This window comes from Ovis canadensis, chromosome 5 (assembly GCF_042477335.2).
Source record: "Ovis canadensis isolate MfBH-ARS-UI-01 breed Bighorn chromosome 5, ARS-UI_OviCan_v2, whole genome shotgun sequence".
Lineage (NCBI taxonomy): Eukaryota > Metazoa > Chordata > Mammalia > Artiodactyla > Bovidae > Ovis > Ovis canadensis.
Genome location: NC_091249.1, coordinates 17,419,150 through 17,441,214, shown reverse-complemented (window position 1 = coordinate 17,441,214; position 22,065 = coordinate 17,419,150). Strand labels below are relative to the sequence as shown.

The window sequence follows — 22,065 nt, the reverse complement described above, 5'->3', positions numbered from 1 at the left end:
GGTCTGAGGGGTCCCCACGAGCGGGGGGCACACTTCACTGGCACACACAGGCCCTTCCTCCCCCAGCAGCCCTGAGCCTCTGCCCTCTGCCTCCGTGGGGCCAGAGGTGAGACCCAATCTGGGGCAGTGACTCCTGGGCTATTTTGGAGCTGGGCTGGGCTGGGCGAGCTAGCGGCGGTGGGGGCGGGCTGGGGGCGGGCCCAGTCTTCTTCAGTGGATAGTATCCGCCTGTCCTTTCGTCCCTGTCCAGTTTGAGGACCGGCAGGCGTGCGGGCTGCTGGGTGGGGAACGTTGTCGGTCCTGGGCCCCCGGAGGGAGGTGAGGCCCAGCAGCCCCTGCTGCACCATCTGAGCACCTCGCCTGGGTGCTGTCTCGTGCCCCCCGGAGAGACAGGTGAGGAGGCAGAGCGCAGGAAGGGTGGGGGGCCAGCCAGGGCCCCTGAGGACGGCAGAGCTGAAGGTCACGGCTCTGGGGGATGGAGGGACCTGGGATAGAATTTCAGCCAGGCTGTGCTGCTCCTGGGGTTGGGGCTGTGGATTGCAGCCCCTGGCGCGTTGGCGAATGGAGCCAGACCTGCATGTGGGGAGGCAGCAGCTGGGGCAGGCGGGGGGCGTCTGAAGCGCCCACCTCCCCTCTGCCTAGTGCCCTGAGGGTCCGGCTGGCCCTGCCCCCAGCTCTGTTGAGATGGATGTCCGCTGACAGCTGGGGCTATTTTGGGCCTGTTGGCTCAGCGGAGGGGACAGCCAGAGGGGCAGTGACACCTGACTCCAGGAAAGAATTTCCCCTGGAGTTTGGGAAGCTGGAAGGCCCAGAGGTCTAGGGGGAAAGCACAGACTGCAGGAGCTGCCCTTTGAAGTGTTTTCTGGAAGGGTATGGGGCAACACAGCGGGGAGAGGAAAGCGGGGGAGACAGGGCGTTTGGGAGGGTGCCGGCCAGGGTTCTTTTGTGCGGCTGTGAACAACTTCTCACCCTGGGCTCATCTGGAAAATGGCCCAAGTCCCACCAGGACCCAAGAGTGGCCAAGTTCTGGAAAAGTGAGGGGCTGTCGGTGTGACGGGTCAGCCGCAGGCTCCCTGGTAGGCTTGAGGAGCCTGCCAGTGCCAAGATGGGGGCTCCAAGGAGCTGAGGAGCTCAAGCAGGGTCTACAGGTGGGCATCAGAGGGAGGAAGGGCCTTCCCTGAGATGCTGGGGTTCAGGTCCTGGCTTGGTCTCTCCTCCTGAAACGCCTGATTCTGCCCTTGTGGCTGCGGCTCCCACGGCCCCAGCTGCCAACACGGCAGGGCAGAAGGAGACTGTGGATGAATCTGGGCCCAGAGGGGCCTTGGGTGGTCCCCACCCCACACCCAGCTTGAAGCAGGGTGGCTCCAGAGTCCTCTGGCATACCTCGGGCTTCCTTGGCCCTGCTGTCCAGTGAGGATGCCTGCCTGGTGTGGGGGTGTCGAGGGGGCCTTGTTTTAGACTTCCATGGTTCTGCTGCCTTGGGAGTGGGGCTTGCAGGCCCTGGACTGAGGATTCATCTCCATGGCTTTAGAGGATCTTGGAGTCTCTGCCCACTCTTGAGCACCTGCTGAGAGCTGGCTCCCCCTAAGTATGTGGAGAGATGAGACCTCCCCATCCTCCTTTTCTAGGGCCTAAGGGGCTGCCAGCTGTGGAAGTGGCCCCCTGACCCTGGACAGACTTGCTCATGAGCTCAGAGCAGTTGTCTTCCCTCCCGCACCTGCTCTGGGTGTGGCAGGGGTAGGGTGCCAGGTCCTGCCTTGGGGAACCCACAGATTGACTGTATAATTCAGGAGACAGTGGTGTGTTGGGAAGAGATCGGAACTCAGGCCCCTGTGGAACTGGTGTCAAAGTAATTCTTCCACGGAGGGACGCTGAGGTCCAGGAGGTTGTCCATGGAGGCGGGTGGCCACCCGCCCAGGTCCTTCTCAGGCCAAGAGCCCAGCTAGGCCATGGGGGAGCTAATGAAGGGGGGGAAGCGGGCAGGGCAGAGGTGCTGACTGCACAGTGAGTCAGCAGGCTGGTCCCAGCTCACCTCCTTGAGGGGGATTAAGCGGATTAGGTCCCGAATCCCAGGATGGGGAGCTGGAGGGCCTGGGAACCTTGCCCTGTGTGTCCCAGGGCGGTCAGCGCCATGCTGAAGGCCCAGCTCCCGGGGTGAAGAGAGTTAACGCACGTGGGGACAGCCCAGGGCCCATGGGCCCATCCGTGCTGGCTCTTACAGAAGCCCCTGTGTAGGCAAGGCCCAGTTTCACTGCACCCACTGGCGCTGGGGGCCAGCAGGATCCAGCCTGGAGTTGGCAGACACCAGAGTGAGTCAGAGGCGTTTGGCATTGCTGGTGCCAAACCCACCCCTGCAAGGCAGAGCCGCAGCCAGTGGGGCCTCAGCCAAGACCTGCAGCGGCTGGGCTGCAGTCCCCCCACAGCCCCCTGGGTACCCCTGGCCCGCTGGCCCACCCGTTCTCAGCCTTCCGGACTCTTGCAGCACTCTCCATTGTCCTCCACAGACACACCACTGACCTTCCCCATTTCGACTTCTGATGAAAGGAGGCAGGCACTCACAGCAAGAGCTCATGGGTAGCCCTATGTGCTGGAGGGGTGCCCAGCCCTCCAGCTGTAGAATTTCCATTCTTTGCTCGTTGATAAGCAGCCCCCCTGCAGGGGTCGAGAGGATCTGTGGCGGGACCCCAGGAGGGGTGAGATGTGACCCAGGACAGTGGCAGGAGGGACAGGCCCTGTGTACTGCACTCTCTGTTGGGCAATGTCCAGTGAGGAAGGCGGGACAGCTGTGCACACAGCCTGCAGGGCAGCCCAGTGCTTGAGTGGGGAAAGCCACTGAGGAGAATGGGGAGCAAAGGGGACAGGCCAAGCAGGCGGCTCAGAGGAGAGTCTGCTGGAGTAAACACCTCTGGTGTGCCTTAGAGAGAACAGGCCAGCAGTGGGCGCCTCATGAGCCTCCAAGGCCAGGGCCTGCCAGGGTGCAGAGAGTTGCCTCTCTCTGACTGGGAGACACTAGGTAGACTGGAGTTTCAGGCCCCAGGAAGCACCAGTGTGTGGGGAGACAGGACACCCGATGGAACCTGGAGTGGCCAGGAGGGACAGGGAAGGCCCTGTGGTGACATACAGCATGGCAGAGGCCGCTCAGGGAAGAGGGCAAGCTTGCTGCTGGTGCAGCGTCTGGGGATAGGTGCTCAGCTGGATCTTGAGTTGGGGCAGCAGGCCTGGAGCTGGGACAAGAGGGAGGAGATGCTCCAGCCAATTAAAAAGAGCCCATTTGGGGGGTGGAGGTGGGGCCAAACTCCAAGGCCCAGAAAGAGGCAAACTGGCACTTCTGGACCACCATACCGGCTGGTGATGCCACCTGCAGGGACGGGCTGTGTGGGAGGAGATGGGAGCAGAATGGGGAGACGTTCACCCCGTATTAAGCTAAAATTTCTAGGCGGCACTGGGCCGATGAAATAGCCAAAGGGGGCACAGGCACATTAGCTAAGCGGGGCTCTGAGCACACCCAGGACTCATCCCCACCATGCCCTCCCCCACTCCACTCACAGGTTCTCCCGCCTCTCCCCCACAACCATGGATCACTCCTCGTTCAGCGGTGCACCCCGCTTCCTAACCCGGCCCAAGGCCTTCGTGGTATCAGTGGGCAAAGATGCCACGCTGAGCTGCCAGATCGTGGGCAACCCCACGCCGCAAGTGAGCTGGGAGAAAGACCGGCAGCTGGTGAAAGCGGGTGGTCGATTCCGCCTGGCCCAGGACGGCGACCTGTACCGCCTGACCATCCTGGACCTGGCGCTGGGCGACAGTGGGCAGTACGTGTGCCGTGCGCGCAACGCCATCGGCGAGGCCTTCGCGGCGGTCGGCCTGCAGGTGGACGCCGACGCTGCGTGCGCCGAGCAGGCGCCTCACTTCCTGCTGCGGCCCACCTCCATCCGCGTGCGCGAGGGCGCCGAGGCCACCTTCCGCTGCCGCGTGCGCGGTTCGCCGCCCATGTCGGTGAGCTGGGCCAAGGACGGGCGGCGCCTGGGTGTGCTGGACGCCCCCCGAGTGCGAGTGGAGGAGAGCGGCGAGGCGAGCGCTCTGCGCATCCAGGCTGCACAGCCGAGAGACAGCGGCACCTATACGGTGCACGCGGAGAACCCGCTCGGGGCCGCCAGCGCCGCCGCCGGGCTCACGGTGGACGCGGAGGCGGAGGCAGCCAGCCCGCCGGGGGCCTCCACCGCCATGCTGCTGGCGCACCTGCAGCGGCGGCGCGAGGCCATGCGCGCCGGGGGCGCCCCGGCCTCGCCGCCGAGCGCCGGCACGCGCACCTGCACGGTGACAGAGGGCAAACACGCGCGCCTCAGCTGCTTCGTGACGGGCGAGCCCAAGCCTGAGATCGTGTGGAAGAAGGACGGACAGCTGGTGGTGGAGGGCCGGCGGCACGTGGTGTACGAGGACGAGCAGGATAACTTCGTGCTGAAGATCCTCTTCTGCAAGCAGTCAGACTGTGGCCTCTACACCTGCACGGCGTCCAACCTTGTGGGCCAGACCTACAGCTCGGTGCTGGTCGTCGTGAGAGGTGAGCTCCTGGTGGCTGGCACGAAGTCTCCGTGCGCAGTGAGCGCAGGCGGAGGGTCCTCCCCGGGCCTCCCACCCCTTCCTTCTAGCTGCCGCTGCCGCTGCCATTTCCCTATCGTGTAGAGAAGTCCGTGGCTGCAGGTCTTGGCGGCTCTTGCTGTGGTGTTTCATTGTCTCTGTGAAAGTCACGCATGTGCAACCAAGTGCTTGTCACTAACAGCCCCTCCCTCGGGAGATGGCTGCCCAGTGCAGGCTGAGGGTGACCCAGGCTCTCCCCCTCTCCTACAGGATGCTGGGGGGGGGGGGTCTCCCCAGCTGAGCTGGAGGAGGCAGAAGTAAGGACAGGTCTCCTGCTCTCAGAGGCCCCAAGCTGGGGCTACACCAGGGCGCAGCCTGAACGTGATTCTGGGTCAGTTTGCAGGCTCCTGTCCCCAGCGCACGGGGCAGCTGTGGACAACACCGTCAGAACTTGCTGGGGGACTGTTCCTTCTTGTTTCCTAAGACCAGCCTCCATGTGGTCGGAGTCGCGTCTCCACTTTTTACCAGATGTAGGATCTCCAGCAGGGCGCTTCAACCTTTGTGTGTGTGTGTCTGCTTCCTCGGTTTTTTTTTTTTGCACGGAAGTGTGCTGGGGTTGAGCAGTTTTTCAGGCCAGTACTTGTCCAGTGGCCTCTCTGCTGTGTGATCCAGCCTCTCTTGGCTGTCCAGGACCACCAGCTTAGGGGGCTGCCCAGCAGTGCTGCTTGCTATGACTTTACGTGCGACATTTCTCCTTTTTTCGTACAGACTTCACCTTAATTCTTGGGGGAAAGGACTCTTTGCTTTAAGTGCTGTTCCCTCTCCACTGTTCTCCCTTTTCTGCTTTCCCCCTACCTCCCTCTGTCCCCACTCCCTGAAGCTCCTCTGCCCTCTTATCTACCCTCTGCCTGCAAAGCCCCTCCAACCCCTACCCTGGCTCCCTGCCCCCACCCCAGCCTTATACCTACCTTCCCCTGTTTCCTTCCTCTCTTTCACCCGCTTCCCTGCCCCTCTGCACTGCCCCCTCATCCCCCGGCCTCTGGCACCCCTCCAACTTGCCCCTCTTCCCTCTCCCCGCCCTGCTCATCTGAGCCCTTCTTCCGCAGAGCCCACAGTGCCCTTCAAAAAGCGCCTGCAGGACCTGGAGGTGCCAGAGAAGGCATCAGCCACGTTCCAGTGTGAGGTGCCGGTGCCAGCCATGGAGTCTGCCTGGTATAAGGAGGAAACGCGGCTGTGGGCCAGTGCCAAGTACCTCATCGAGGAGGCGGGCACTGAGCGCCGGCTGACCGTGCTCAATGTCTCCTCTGACGATGACGCCGTGTACATCTGTGAGACGGCAGAGGGCAGTCGCACGGTGGCTGAGCTGGCAGTGCAAGGTAAGCGGGCAGCGGGCCAAGAGACTGGGCAGGGCATGGGTCTCCCAGGACCTGGGCGAGTGACTGAGGTCCTGGGCGGCGGGGCAGGCAGGATCCCAGGACAAGGGGTGGGTCAGGGAGAGGTGGAGCGGGAACTCTGGATGCAGGGGCAGGAAGGAGGTGTGGGTGTGGCAGCCCTATGGGGGGCGCTCTGACCGGCTCTGCCCGCTTCCCCCTCGCTCACTGCCCCTCTGCCCGCCCCAGGCAACCTCCTTCGGAAGCTCCCGAGGAAGACAGCCGTGCGGGTGGGAGACACGGCCATGTTCTGTGTGGAGCTGGCCAAGCCAGAGGGCCCCGTTCAGTGGCTGTGGAACCAGAAGGCGGTGGTGGCTGGGGGCCGGGTGGCCGTCACTGCTGAGGGCGCGTGCCACACGCTGGCCATCTCCCGGTGCAGCCTGGAGGATGTGGGTGAGGTGGTCTTTGTGGCTGGGGACTGCCGGACGTCCACCCAGTTTTGCGTGTCAGGTAAGGGCCGTGAGAGCCCCTGTCGGACGGAGGGGGCCCCGCCCCTGCCCGCCGTGCGCTGGGCCCTGCTCTGACTTCTCGCCTGCTGCGGGGAGCGCAGTGCGTTGTAGACTGCCTAGGCTGTAGATCTGCTTCTGTGGGGGCTGTGATTTGTCTGACACCCTCCTCCACGACGGTCACACTAGGCGTCTGCAAAGTGGGAGTCCCAGTGGCCCCCCTGATCTGTGAACCAACTTAAACGGTGCAGGTGGTTCTAGAAGCACAGCGTGTAGGGGAACATTGCGTGTGTCCTCTTTCTTGGCCTTTGGTGCTGAGACCAGCTGGCACAGGGTCAGCCCTTTGCTGGGGTCAGGGGTGTGCGGGCCTCAGCACCCGTGGAAGGGTCCTTGTGCCTTGCCTTAGCCATCATCCAGCCCAAGATCCCAATGCACAGAGGGGGTCAAGGCTGGGAACTGGAAGGAGTCCCTTTCCAGGCCCCATGGACAGCTCATGGTGGCCCTGGGCCAAGTGTGGCCTTCGAGGCCCGGGTGCTGTTTCCACTGCAGACAGAGAAAGGGCCACAGAGCTGAGACCGGGCTGCTGGGCCCACAGCTCGCTCTTGGGCTGGCAGGCCCCTCGGGCTGTGGCCATTCCAGACCACCAGGGCAGTGCCCCCCCACGGAGGGCTGGGAGTTCTGCATAAGAACTTCTCCCTCCTGTGGTATGGGACCCAGGGTTGGGGAGGGGGGTCCCAGTTGGTGACGTGGGCCTGTGCTCTGCTCAGCCCCCAGGAGGCCGCCCCTGCATGCTCCTGAAGCCCCCGTGGTGAAGGCCCGGACAGAGAGCTCCGTGACTCTTGGCTGGTCCCCGCCACCCCCTGGGGACCGCCCTGCTGCCATCGAGGGCTACCTGGTGGAGAGGAAGAGGCTGGGCGCCTACGCCTGGAGCCGGTGCCATGAAGATGAGTGGGTGACCACGCCTGAGCTGACTGTGGCTGGCGTGGCCGAGGAGGGGGAGTTCCAGTTCAGGGTGTCAGCTGTGAACAGCTTTGGCCAGAGCCCCTACCTCGAGTTCCCAGGAACTGTACACCTGGGTAAGTGCTGAAGGCTCTCGTCTCCACAGCAGCCTGGCAGCAGTCTGTGGCGCCATCTGCCTCTGAATCGCCCCGACCTAGAGTGTAGCCCAGTGCTGGAGGGCCCCCCGTGGCTCCTGCGTCCTCTTTGTGGAGGGGGGTGGGCCCAGGATCCTGATGCTCTTGAAGGCTCTTTGGTGGGAAGGCCAGGTGACCCCAACACAGGACTCAAGCCCCCAGGAACTGTCTGTGCCCCCCAACCCCAGGGCACTGGGCTACCTGCTGGGTCTGTGGGAGCTGAAGGGGATCTTGGGTAGCTCCAGCTTGTTCTCCCTCCACCCTGGTCTCGCTTTCACTCAGGGTCTCCATGTGCTTGCCCAGTGGACTTCCTAGAGGAGAGGTTATTTGGGGCTAGGCATTGGAGGAGAGGAGGGGAGGGGCCCAACTACTTCTGAAGCTCTCACTCCGCAGCTCCCCAGCTGGCTGTGAAAACACCTCTGAAGGCAGTGGAGGCAGTGGAAGGCGGCGAGGTGACCTTCTCTGTGGACCTCACTACGGCCTCCTCAGGGGAGTGGTTCCTGGACGGGCGGGTCCTGAAGGCCAGCAGCGTGTATGTGATACAGCGGGATGGCACCCGCCACACCCTCACCATCCGCTCGGTGCCTGTCAGCCTGCACGGGGCAGAGCTCAAGTTCGTGGCCAATGGCATCGAGAGCAGCATCCGCATGGAAGTCCGAGGTAGGGACCCAGTCTTGTGGCCCCAGGGCTTCCCCAGGCCATGTTTCCCGAGGGATGGGGTGGGACGGGGTCCCTGCAGTCGCAGGGATCCCGGGAGATCTGCCGTGGCTCTCAGAGCAGCTGGATAACGTGGGGCCAGGTGGTAGGGCGTGCAAGGCCGTGCAAGGCCACTGGGTGTGAGTGGAGGAGGGCCTAAAGAGCCGGATGGCGCCAAGCTTCCGTTCCGTGTCTGTGCCCGCCACTTCCCTCCCCTCTGCCCTCCTCCCTTCTTGTTGATTCCTTCTCCTACTCCGCTTCTTGTTCTGTGTCTTCTTTTCTTGCCTCTTGGAGTCTGTTCCACGATATCCGGCTCTCCCTCCTCTGTCCGCTGCTGTCTCTTTCTACCCACCACCCCCTTCCTTGCCTCCACACCCTGCTGTCCACGCCTTCATCCCACTTCCCCACCCTCCTCCTCTGATCACGCTCCTCCTCTCGCTGCCCTCTTCACTCACACCCCCGTTGTCACCTGTCTGTGGCTTCCAGCGGCCCTGGAGCTGACGGCCAAGCATCCGGCACCGGCAGCGGCCGCTCGGGAGGTGCTGGCCCGGCTGCATGAGGAGGCCCAGCTCCTGGCCGAGCTGTCGGACCAGGCGGCAGCTGTGACGTGGCTCAAGGACGGACACACGCTGTCTCCCGGCCCCAAGTATGAGGTGCAGGCTTCAGCTGGGCAGCGGGCGCTGCTCGTGCGGGACGTGAAGCGAGAAGACGCGGGCCTGTACGAGTGCGTCAGCCGCGGGGGCCGCATTGCCTACCAGCTGATGGTGCAAGGTGACACAACTGTGTGTGTGTGTGTCCCTCTCCCCCTTCAACTCTGGAGAAGCCCTGAGTGGCAGGAGCCGCTGTCCTCGGTCCCCATGGGGGGGCGGGGAGCAGCTCTGCCAAGCCTGTGGGGAGGGGGCTCAGATGGGCTCGGGTTACCCTGTGGGAGGTCAGAGGTGTGTTGGGGGGTGCTCGGCCCACCCCGTGGCTACAGCAGGGGATGGGATCGTGTTGGGTGAGCACGTGCAGATGGCAGAGGTCTGGGCAGCTCTGTCGACCTCCTGAGGAGGCTAGGCCGTCAGGTCACCCCTGAGGGTAGGGTGGGGAACCAGGAGCCCAGCCCACCCTGGTGGGAGGGTGGGGGCAGGAGCTCTGCTCAGCAGGGGAGGGCGGCACTTGGTGGTCGAAAGTCAGCCGCGGAGGCTGCTCGGTCTCCAGGTGTGGGCGAGGGCTGCTGTCTGCCGTGATTCTGAAGCAGGAGCATCTTCGGTTACTAGCTGCGTGGGCACGTGTGTGCTGAGGGCTCTGTCAGCTCCCTGAGCTGCCTGTGTGCCCTTGTAGGCCTCACACCCTCCTTGCACAAGGACACGGCTGTGGGTGCCGTGGCAGGGAGGCCAGCCCACTTGGAACTTGAGACCTCAGATGCCCATGTGCACGTTCCTGGGTACAAGGATGGCGTGGAGCTCGGTTGCTCCTGCCAGCACTTCTCCCAGGAGGATGTAGACACACGGCACTGCTTGGTGGCCACCTCAGGCACTGTGCAGGGTGAGGGCACCCATTGGTGCTGAGCCGGTGAGGGCTCTGGACTCCTGATTGTGTGTCTGTGGTGACTGCACTGCCCCCTAGGCTTGGTTTGTAGGGAGCAGGTCTGGCTGCTCCAGCTATGTTGCGCTTGCAAGGCCAAGCTCGCTCACTTCATTTCTTCTGAGAATGCTTGGGAGTAGGGGTAGCTACTCCTGGATTTGGGTAAAGAAACTGCCCACAAAACACATGTATGTATATATGTGTGTGTGTATATATATGAGGAACACAGGTTTGTAATATAAAAAATGAGAAAATTAAAAACCTGTGTCTTCTTTGTAAAGATGAGGAAATAAGGCAGAGCAGACCTGGAAAGTGTTGGAAGTGTCCTTGGAAGGTTACATTTGGACCTTGGTAAGTCTGAGGCCCTGGCTTTTTTCTCGAAGCCATTGAGGTCTCTTGGCAGATTCTCCAAGTCCAGCTCTGCCCCGTCCTGGCCTTCAGGAGGGTCTCTGCCTTGTCCTTGATGTGTCCTTACACCTGAACACAGGCCCTAGGGCCATCTGCCCATCAGGGACGCTGAGGCTGCTTCCCATCACACCTAGGTGGGCTTGGAGGACCTGGACCACCGGTGCCCATGGAGGGTCCATGTGCAGCCGCCAGTCACAAAGGATTTTCATGGTGGATCTGAGACTGCCAGGGTCTAGAGCACGGCTCTGTCATGACTCCAGGACTTGGAAAACCTCTCCTGGGCAGAACCTCTGACTGTGTATCCCTCCCTGTCCCTGGAGTCCTCAGTGATGTTTGCCAGGGGGCAGCCAGCACTCAGGGAGGTACAGGCCGAGGCGGGGGCCAGTGCTGCACTGAGCTGTGAGGTGGCCAGGCCCAGATGGAGACGATGTGGTACAAGGATGGGAAGAAGCTGAGCGCTAGCTCAAAAGTGTGCCTGGAGGCCAGAGACTGCCCCTAGAGTCTGGTAGTACAGCAGGTAGGGAAGAGAGATGCTGAGGAGTACAGCTGTGAGACCAGGGCCAGAAGATCTCTTTCCACTTGAGCATCACAAGTCAGCTGATGAAGCAGACATTTAGCCATTGAACAGCAACAGGCCTGGAGGAACCGTTTCAGTGTGGATGATGGCAGTGCTCAGCAGACTCAGCAGGTCTGTGTCTGTCAGTTACACAAGTAGCCCTAGAACTTAGTGGCCCAATGGAACAACCCATGGGCAGGAATTCAAGCAGTGTCAGTATGAGAGGCTCATCCCTGCTCCACGTGTTGGCCAGGACAGGAGGATCCAGTCTGGCTTCATCTATGTGCCTGATGTCCCAGGGGGCTGGCTGGGATGGGGCTTCTCTCTTCTAGTAATGTTGTCTGTCTGGGACCATGCTTTTCTCTCTCCTGAGGCCATCTCCCTGTCACGTCTCATTGTGAAGGCCTCTTTCTCCATGTGGGTGGCCTGAGCTCCTTCATACAGTGGCAGGATTCCCTTCAGGGAATAGGAGATGCTACAAGGTTTGTTAAGGGCTGTTTTCACCAGCCCCAGAGTGTTACAGTCTGCATGTTCTATTGTACAAAGCCAGACATAAGGTCAGCCTAGTTCCAGGGGATGGGAAAAGAAGACTTTGCTGTTAATGAGGGGTCCCCGACTCATTCGGGACAGTTTCTTACAATCTACTACAGGAACGTGGCTCTATCTGTCTAGATCTTTCTTGAGCTTGGGATAAAGATCTTTCTAATGCTTATTGCCTCACGCTCACAGGATGGCTTCCACAGCTCCAGCCATCGTGTTCAAGGTGGGAAGAACATGTGAGGATTGTATGCGGGTTGTTTTTTTTTCCCCTTTTCACTACTATGTTGTAAATTATCACAAACTCAGTGGCTTAAATTAATGCCCATATGTTAGATCATAGTCCTATAAGTCAGAATTCTATAGATCTGGATTCTCTTTTCAGGGTCTCAAGAGCTGGAATCCATGTGCCATCAGGCTGAATTCTCTCAGGGTCTTTTCCAAGCGCAGCCAAGTTGCTAGCAGAATTCATTTCCTTGTGATTCTGGGCTGTGTTCTGGCTGGCTGGCCCCTAGGGGCACATAGCATCTCATGTCCACTCACTCTTATGCTTAAAATCTCTTTGGCCAGGAAGAGGCCCCTCCCTTGTAAGGTCTCACCTGCTCAGGCCAGTTCCAACCAGGAGGATCTCCTCGTTAGTGAGTGAACTCACAGTCAGCTGATCTGGGACCTAACTTCCTTCTGCTGAGTTCCTTCGCAGCAGCACCTAGAGTGGTGTTTGGTGGAATAGCTTAGAGGGGGCATGCACACTGTGAGGCAGGGATCTTGGAACAGTCCAGCCTAGCACAGGGTGTCATCTGCTTATTCCTCTCCTCAGAGAACAGACATCTCTGAGGAACCCACAGCAGAGTTTCCCTATGCCTCCCAGTGTTGCCTGGGTCCGATAGCCTTGCCTTGCTCAGGAGCCTGGGAAAGTGAGCCCCTAACCTTCCAGGTTCAGCAGAGTGACTCTGAAGATGGTGTGGCTGGCCCGACTCTGCTGAGGGACCTGTCTTGCAGGACTGGCCCATGACCACACCAGGGTGACTGTGCCTTGATTTTAGACACTGACTTCGAGGCAGGCTGTGGACGGATGAGAGTGTGGACAGGGTCAGACCTCACCCTGGCTTCTTAGGAGCCAGGTGACCTTAGGCAAGTTGTCAGTGTGTATCTCCGTGAAGTTCTTGTAGGCCTAGAAACTCAGAATGGGGGCTTAACTGGAAATGGGGTCTATGCAGGTGACATCAAGGAAGGCATCACAAGGTGAGATAACCGTGGATTAGGATGGGCCTTGAATCCAGTGACAGGTGTCGTTTGAGAGAAAGAAGAGGAATGTTTGCAATACAGAGACATGGAGAAACGGCCAGTGATAGTGAAGGCGGAGGTTGGGGTGATGCAGCCACAGACCCAGGGACGGCACTGGAAGCACCTGGGAAGGTCTGCCCACGGTGCCTCAGGAGCTCGGCCTGCCCACACCTTGATCTCAGGCTTCCGGTGTCCAGAACTGGAAGAGAACAAACTCTGTTGTCTTAAGCCCCCTCTTTGTGGTCGTCTGTTCTGGCCGTTCTAGGACCTCGTACAGCTGCCTCCCACCCCGTTTGCTCATCTGTTCGGTCGGTTCAGTCGCTCAGTCGTGTCCAACTCTTGGCGACCCCATGCACTGCAGCACACCAGGCCTCTCTGTCCATCACCAGCTCCCGGAGCTTGCTCAGACTCATGTCCATTGAGTCAGTGATGCCATCCAACCATCTCACCCTCTGTCGTCCCCTTCTCCTGCCTTCAGTCTTCCCCAGCGTCAGGGTCTCTTGCAGTGAGTCAGCTCTTCGCATCAGGGGGCCAGGGGATCTGCGGTGAGGGGCAGTGATAGAACTGCTGGAGCTGTCCTGAGGACACCCTCGAGGAGTGCTGCGGGCTGGCCCCCTCCCGCACCGCTGGACTGAGATTCTGGCAGTGACGTAGGTCCAGGGAAGGGGGCGGAGCTTTCGTGGTGGGCCCCGTGTCTGGTACTGGAGGTGAACCCAAGCATGTCAGGCAGGGTGGCACTCCACCAAATGTGCGTCAGGGCCTCCAGAAAGTTCTGGACAGTGATGTGGGAACGTCTGGACATGTGCTTGGCCCCTGGTCCTGTTGAATAGTGTGTGCTCCTGTGCCTGAGTCCTGATGCTCTCGCTTGCAGTGGCGCCCCAGGGAAGCCACATCATTACCTTGTGTGGTGTCAGTTTTTTCACCTGTATCATGAGGCCCACCCAGTTTGAGGGCTGTCCAGGGAGTTAGGTTGAGATGGCGCTTGTCAAGAGGTGCACACAGCGCCCAGTCTACACTAATGCTCCGTCTTTTCTGCCTGTCCCCGAATTATTCCTCTGGGAAGCCCTGCTCTAGATGTGAGACAAAAGCTGTGTGTCCACAGGCTTGCGTGGCTTTGTCACGTTTGTCCGCTTGAGTGATAAGCCGCGACGCCCTTTTGCATGGGCTGTGGGGGTCTTTGTGGCTGTGTAGAGGAAGCCAGAGCCCTGCAGGCCTTCAGGGTTTTATCTCAAATTGGTGGTCGTTACATAAGACTTTTCTTTAAATTGACTCCTTGAAAAAGTTACTGTTGCCTGTCTAAGCCCTCCTTAGCAATGGCATCTGTGCAGTTTGGATTTGTTGTTCAAATCAGTTGTGTCAGCTCAGTTGTGTCTGACTGTTTGTGACCGCATGGACTACAGCACACCAGGCTTTCTTGTCCTTCACCATCTCCCAAAACTTGCTCAAGCTCATGTCCATTGAGTCAGTGATACCATCCAACCATCTCATCCTCTGTCGTCCCCTTCTCCTCCTGCCTTCAATCCTTCCCAGCTTCAGGGTCTTTTCTAAGGGGTCAGCCCTTTGTATCAGGTGGCCATAGTACTGGAGCTTTAGCCTCAGCATCAGTCCTTCCAGTGGATATTTAGGACTGATTTCCTTTAGGATTGACTGGTTTGATGTCCTTGCAGTCCAAGGGACTCTCAAGTGTCTTCTCCAATGCCATAGTTCAAAAGCATCAGTTCTTCAGCGCTCAGCCTTCTTTGTGGTCCAACTCTCTGTACATGACTACTGGAAAAACCATAGCTTTGACTATGTGGACCTTTATTGGTAGAGTAACGTGTCTGCTTTTTAATATGCTGTCTAGGTTTATCATGGCTTTTCTTTTGAGGAGCAAGCAGTTTGGATTAGAGGGAATAATTCTGTTTTCAACTGATGTTTGATTTAAATATTTAAATTCTTACACAGCTGTTGAGACAGGTTCCATTTGCTTTCATTCCACTGGGGCCCTGCCATCCCCTTCAGAGACTTGGATCAATGTCTTTAGCCCAGGGGAGGAGAAGTTGGGAACTGGGGTTCCTCGGTGACAAAGGGAAGTCTAAACTGTTTCCACCAAGAGAGTCTGATGTACTACACTACATGCAGGGCTTCTCACGCGCCTTTAATTTCAGGTCCTGCCTTTTTCTTTGTCCTAAAGCATTTTTACTTATAAATATGCAATTGGTTTCCTCTACTGACTTGCCCTAGGGAGGTCTGTGATAACACAGTAGTGTCAGGTAATGGGGAAATTTGTTATTTCAGCATCCCTCTGTATTTAAATGTAAAAAACAGAAACCTGTGAGAGGTGATTAAAACTAGCCAGTCTGATTGATGAGCTTGTAAAGTTTAATAGACTCATTTCTCTAAGTCTCCTTGCAGTAAGCAGAGCACTGAGCCCCCATGCCAAGGGGAGCTTGACCTCCTGATGTCAAATGCAGTCCAGAGTTGTCCTCGGTGAGCTTTATTGGGCGTCTGCTGATAGGACCATGGGCTTTCTACTTTGGACTATTAATATGGAGGATTGTGTTGACTGATTTTTTAAATTCAGTAATTCACATGATGGAGCTTTCTTGTGGTTCAGTGGTAAAGAATCCATCTGCCAATTCAGGAAGTGTGGGTTCCATCCCTGGGTCAGGAAGATCCCCTGGAGAAGAAATGGCAGCCCACTCCAGTATTCTTACGTGGACAGTCCCATGGACGGAGGAGCCTGGCAGGCTGTAGTCCATGGGGTTGCATATGAGTCAGACACAGCTTAGTGACTAAACAGCAACAGATTCACATGGCATCAAATCCACCCTTTTACAGTGTACAGTTCTGTGGTTTTTAGTATTCATGGGTTGTGCAACCACGCCACAGTCTCATTCTAGACCATTCTTATGATCCCCCGCAAAGCAACCCTGAACCCATTGTGAGTCACCCCCTTTCCTCAGGCTTTGGCAACTGCCAGTCTAGCTTTGGTCTCTATGGATCTGACTCTTCTGAACATTTCATTTAAATGGAATCACATGATGACTTTTTGTGTCTGCCGTGAGAACACTGAGTCCTTCTCTTTTTGGCTGTGCCATGTGGCTTGCGGTTAGTTCCCCGACCAGGGATTAAACTAAGGCCACAGCAATGAAAGTGCTGTGTCCTAACCAGCGGACCGCCAAGGAATTCCCCGATGTGTGGCTTTTTGTGTCTGCTTTTTCCGTGTAATGTTCACAAAGTCCATCCATACTCTAGCACGCGTTAGTATTCCATTCCTTTTTATGGCCAAATAACATTCCATTGTATGGATGTATCATATTTTTCCTATCCATCCATCAGCTAATAGACAAGTAAATTCTTTCCACCATTTGACTGTTGTGAATAGTGCTGCTATGAATATTCTTATACGTGGGTTTGTCTGAACATATAGTTCCAGTTTTCTTGGAATTGCTGGGTCAGATAGTAACTCTGTGCTTAACTTTCTAAGGAACTGCCAAACTGTTTTCCAGGGGGACTGTACCATTTTGCATTCCCAGAAAAGTGTTTGAAGGTTCTATTTTCTCCACATGCCTACCAACACTTGTTATTTTCAGTTTATTTGATTATAGTCATCCTGGTGGATGTGAAGTGTTATCTTATTGTGGTTTTGATTTATATTTCCCTGATGACTAATGATGTTGAGCATCTTTTCATATGCATTTGGCCATCTGCATGTCTTCTCCGGATAAATGTCTGTTCAGATTCTTTACTTGTTTTTAGTTGTTATTTATCTTTTTATTACTGAGTTGTAAGAGTTCTTTATATATCCTGGATAGTAGAGCCTTATCAGATTGATGATTTGCAAATATTTTCTTCCATTTACTTTCTTAATTGTGCCCTTTGACACACAAAAGCTTTAAAATTGTGATGAAGTCCGGTTTATTCTCTTTGGTTGCTTGTGTGTTAGGTGTCACATCTACAAAATCTTTGCCTAATCCAGGGTCAAATAGACTGATACCTGTGTTCTAATAATTTTCCAGTTTTAGCCCTTGTAATTAGGTCTTTGATCCATTTTATGCTAATTTTTGTATATGGTGTGACCTAGGGGATACTCATTCCTTCCATGTGGATATCCAGTTGTCCTAGCACTATTTGTTGAAAAGTTTTTTCCCACTGAATTTAGCATCCTTGTTGAAAAATCAGTTAACCAATATATAAGGATTTACTTCCGGAGACTGTTGTCTTTTTCCGTGTTTCTGAGTCTTTTTTTCCATTGCTGCTCCCCTTTACTCCGGCAGTCTCCACCCCCTCCTGCCTGGCCCTGCCGGAACAGGAGTCTCCTCCCCGACCCTGGGGCCCTGCCTGAGTCATCCTTCTGTGCATCTTCCCCTACCCCCACCAAGCACTGGGGCTCAGGAGACAGTCTGAGCTAGTCCGAGGGAGGGAGGAAGCCAACATCACCTAGTCCCTTCCACTGTCCAGGCTGTGTCCTGTAGGGTCAGAGGGGAAGTGGGGAAATGGCGGGACGGGGTAAGACTTTTGCTCAGAATAGGTAAGAGGCTGGACACTTCTGGCAAAGGAAGAATCTCAGCCAAATGACTAAACGTTGTTGTTCAGTTGCTAAGTCATGTCCGACTCTTTGCAGCCCCATGGACTGCAGCATGCCAGGCTCCCCTGTCCTTCATGATCTCCCAGAGTTTGCTCAGGTTTGTGTCCATTGAGTTAGTGATGCTCTCTAACAATTGCATCCTCTGTCAACCCCTTCTCCTTTTACCTTCGATCTTTCCCATCATCAGGGTCTTTTCCAGTGAACTGGCTCTTAGAATCTTCAGGGCTGATTTCCTTTAGGATTGACTGGTTTGATCTCCTTGCTGTCTAAGGGACCCTGAAGAGTCTTTAGCTGCTGCTGCTGCTTCAGTTGTGTCCGACTCTGTGCGACCCCACAGACGGCAGCCCACCAGGCTCCCCCGTCCCTGGGATTCTCCAGGCAAGAACACGAGTGGGTTGCCATTTCCTTCTCCAGTGCATGAAAGTGAAAGGTGAAAGTGAAGTCACTCAGTCGTGTCCGACTCGTAGTGACCCCATGGACTGCAGCCCACCAGGCTCCTCCGCCCATGGGATTTTCCAGGCAAGAGTACTGGAGTGGGGTGCCATTGCCTTCTCTGTCTCCACATTTCAAAAGCATCAGTTCTTTGACAGTCAGCCTTCTTTATGGTCTAACACTCACATCTGTACATGACTACTTGAAAAACTGTAGCTTTGACTCTATGAATCTTTGTAGATGAAGTGATGTGTCTGCTTTTTAATAAGCTGTCTAGGTTTGTCGTTGTTCCTCTCTCCTGGGTCCTGGTGTGGACAAGGTTTTCTTTATGTTCTATAAGAGCTCTCTTTCCCCAGTCCTGTGTAAATTCTGTAATCAAATCCCCCTTGCCTCCAAAGTCAAACTCCCTGGGAATTCTCAGTCCCTTTGCCAGATCCCCAGGTTGGGAAATCTGTTGTGGGACCTAGAACTTTCTTAACTGCGAGAATTTCCTTGGTAGAGTTGTTCTGCAGTTTGTGAGTCATCTGCTCGGTAGCTCTGCTGCTGCTGCTAAGTCACTTCAGTCGTGTCCGACTCTGTGCAACCCCATAGACGGCAGCCCGCCAGGCTCCGCCATCCCTGGGATTCTCCAGGCAACTATGGTGGGTTAATGGTGACCTCTTCCAAGAGGGCTTATGCCACAGACTGTGTGACCCATGTCTGCTGCGCCCAGCGCTCCTGCGGCAGGCCACTGCTGACTCGTGCCTATGCAGGAGGCACTGAGTGGATCACAACAAACTGTGGAACATTCTTAGAGAGATGGGAGTACCAGACCACCCGACCCACCTCCTGAGAAACCTGTACACAAGTCAAGAAGCAACAGTTAGGACCAGACATGGAACAACGGACTGGTTCCAAATGGGGAAAGGAGTATGTTATGGCTGTATATCATCAGTCAGTTCAGTTCAGTTCAGTTGCTCAGTCATGTCTGACTCTTTGTGACCCATGAACTGTAGCACGCCAGGCCTCCCTGTCCATTATCAACTCCCGGAGTTCACCCAAACTCATGTCCATTGATTCGGTGATGCCATCCAACCATCTCATCCTCTGTCGTCCCCTTCTCTTCCTGCCTTCAATCTTTCCCAGCATCAGGGCCTTTTCCAGTGCGTCAGTTCTTTGCATCAGGTGGCCAAAGTATTGGAGCTTCAGCTTCAGCATCAGTCGTTCCAATGAATATTTAGGACTGATTTCCTTTAGGATGGACTGGTTGGATCTCCTTGCAGTCCAAGGGACTCTCAAGAGTCTTCTGCAACACCACAGTTCAAAAGCATCAATTCTTCAGTGCTCAGCTTTCTTAATAGTCCAACTCTCACATCCATATATGACCACTGGAAAAACTATAGCCTTGACTAGAACGACCTTTGTTGGCAAAATAATGTCTCTGCTTTTTAATATGCTGTCTAGGTTGGTCATAACTTTCCTTCCAAGAAGTAAGCATCTTTTAATTTCCTGGCTGCAATCACCATCTGCAGTGATTTTGGAGCCCCCCAAAATAAAGTCTGTCACTGTTTCCACTGTTTCCCCATCTATTTGCCATGAAGTGATGGGAGCAGATGCCATGATCTTAGTTTTCTGAATGTTGAGCTTTAAGCCATGTACTCTGCATGAAGTTAAATAAGCAGGGCGACAGTAATTCTTATGTATATTGTCACCCTGCTTATTTAACTTAATGCAGAGTACATCATGCAAAATGCTGGGCTGGATGAAGCACAAGCTGGAATCAAGATTGCTGGGAGAAACATCAACAACCTCAGATATGCAGATAATACCACAGAAAGTGAAGAGGAACTAAAGAGTCTCTTGATGAAGGTGAAAGAGGAGAGTGAAAAAGCTGGCCTAAAACTCAACGTTCAGAAAACTAAGATCATGGCATCTGGTCCCATCACTTCATGGCAAATAGATGGGGAAACAATGGAAACAATGACAGACTTTATTTTCTTGGGCTCCAAAATCACTGCAAATGGTGATTGAAGCCATGAAATTAAAAGACGCTTGCTCCTTGTAGAAAAGCTATCACCAACCTAGATAGCATATTAAAAAGTGGAGACATTACTTTGCCAACAAAGGTCCAGTCATGTATGGATGTGAGAGTTGAACTATAAAGAAAGCTGAGTGCCAAAGAATTGATGCTTTTGAACTGTGGTGTTGCAGAAGACTCTTGAGAGTCCCTTGGACTGCAAGGAGATCCAACCAGTCAATTCTAAAGGAAATCAGTCCTGAATTTTCATTAGAAGGACTGATGCTGAAACTGTAATACTTTGGCCACCTGATGCAAAGAACTGACTCATTTGAAAAGACCCTGATGCTGGGAAAGATTGAGGGCAGGAGGAGAAGGGGATAACAGGATGAGATGGTTGGATGGCATCACTAACTTGTTGGACATGAGTTTGAGCAGTCTCCGGGAGTTGGTGATGGACAGGGAAGCTTGGCGTGCCGTAGTCCATAGGGTTGCAAAGAGTCAGACACGGCTGAGTGACCAAACTGAACTGAGATTTGTCATAGCTTTCCTTCCAAGGAGCAAGTGTCTTTTAATCTTATGGCTGCAGTCAACATCTGCAGTGATTTTGGAGCCCAAGAAAATAAAATGTCACTGTTTCTACTTCGTCTGCTTCTATTTGCCATGAAGTGATGGGACTGGATGCCATGAACTTCTTTCTGATGTTGGGTTTTTTTTTTTTTTAATTGAAGGAGCATTGCTTTACAGAATTTTGTTGTTTTTTTGTCAAACCTCAACATGCATCAGCCATAGGGATACATATATCCCCCCCCTTTTGAAACTCCCTCCCATCTCCCTCCCCATCCTAGCCCTCTAGATTGATACAGAGCCCGTTTGAGTTTCCTGAGCCATACAGCACATTCCCATTGGCTCTCTATTTTACATACAGTAATGTAAGTTTCCATGTTACTCTTTCCATACCTCTCACCCTCTCTAGATTCTGTATATATGCGTTAGAATATGGTATTTATCTTTCTCTTTCTCACTTCACTCTGTATAATAGATTCTAGGTTCATCCACCTCATTAGAACTGACTCAAAGGCGCTCCTTTTTAAGGCTGAGTAATATTCCATTGTGTATATATACCACAGCTTCTTTATCCATTCATCTGTTGATGGACATCCAGGTTGCTTCCATGTTCTAGCTATTGTAAGCAGTGCTGCAGTGAACAATGGGATACATGTGTCTTTTTCAATTTTGGTTTCCCCAGGGTATATGCCTAGGACTGGGATTGCTGGATCATATGGTGGTTTTATTCCTAGTTTGTAAAGGAATCTCCATACCATCTTCCATAGTGGCTGCATCAATTTACATTCCCACCAACAGTGCAGGAGCATTCCCTTTTCTCCACACCCTCTCCAGCATTTATTGTTTGTAGACTTTTTGATGAGGGCCATTCTAACTGGTGTGAGGTGATATCTCATTGTAGTTTTGATTTGTGTTTCTCTAATAATGAGAGATGTTGAGCATCTTTTCGTGTGCTTGTTAGCCATCTGTATGTCTTCTTTGGAGAAATGGCCGTTTAGGTCTTTTCCCCACTTTTTGATTGGGTTGTTTGTTTTTCTGGCATTGAGTTGTATGAGTTGCTTGTATATTTTGGAAATGAATCCTTTGTCAGTTGTTTCATTATTTTCTATTATTTTCTTCCATTCTAAGGATTGTCTTTTCACCTTGCTTATAGTTTCCTTTGCTGTGCAAAAGCTGTTAAGTTCAATCAGGTCCCACTTGTTTACTTTTATTTTCACTTCCATTACTCTAGGAGGTGGGTCTTAGGGGATCTTTCTTGATTTATGTCATAAAATATTCTGCCTGTGTTTTACTCTAAGAGTTTTATAATTTCTGGTCTTATATTTAGGTCTTTAATCCATTTTGAGTTTATCTTTGTGTATGGTGTTAGGAAGTGTTCTAATTTCATTCTTTTACATGTAGCTGTCCAGTTTTCTCAGCACCACTTGTAGAAGAGGCTGTCTTTGCCCCACTGTATATTCTTGCCTCCTTTGTCGAAAATAAGGTACCTATAGGTGCATGGGTTTATTAACATTGGGTTTTAAGCCAGCTTTTTCACTCTCCTCTTTCACTTTCGTCAAGAGGCTCTTTAGTTTCTCTTCACTCTCTGTGGTATCATTGCATATCTGAGGTTGTTGATGTTTCTCTCAGCAATCTTTATTCCAGCTTGTGATTCATCTAGCCTGGCATATCCCCTATGTGCTCTGCATAAAAGTTAAATAAGCAGGGTGACAATATACAGCCATGACATACTCCTTTCCCAATTTTGAACCAGTTCATTTTTCCATGTCCAGTTCTAACTGTTGCTTCTTGACTTGCATACAGGTTTCTCAGGAGGCAGGTAAGGTGGTCTGGTATTCCCATCTCTAAGAATTTTCCAGTTTTTTATGA

General features: G+C 54.3%; 1 protein-coding gene across 19 annotated transcripts in view; it reads left to right on the top strand.

Annotated features, from left to right (window-relative positions):
- Positions 1-212: 212 nt before the first annotated feature.
- Positions 213-22,065, top strand: part of OBSCN (obscurin, cytoskeletal calmodulin and titin-interacting RhoGEF) — a 235,646-nt gene continuing 213,793 nt past the window's right edge. For all 19 annotated transcript variants that reach the window (XM_069590448.1, XM_069590454.1, XM_069590449.1 and 16 more), the window contains exons 1-7: positions 213-393; positions 3,549-4,558; positions 5,682-5,951; positions 6,195-6,455; positions 7,219-7,527; positions 7,978-8,244; positions 8,767-9,051. In XM_069590448.1, the coding sequence (XP_069446549.1) occupies positions 3,574-4,558; positions 5,682-5,951; positions 6,195-6,455; positions 7,219-7,527; positions 7,978-8,244; positions 8,767-9,051 (2,377 nt within the window). In that variant the 5' untranslated portion in view covers positions 213-393; positions 3,549-3,573. The remainder of the gene's footprint in view (positions 394-3,548; positions 4,559-5,681; positions 5,952-6,194; positions 6,456-7,218; positions 7,528-7,977; positions 8,245-8,766; positions 9,052-22,065) is intronic.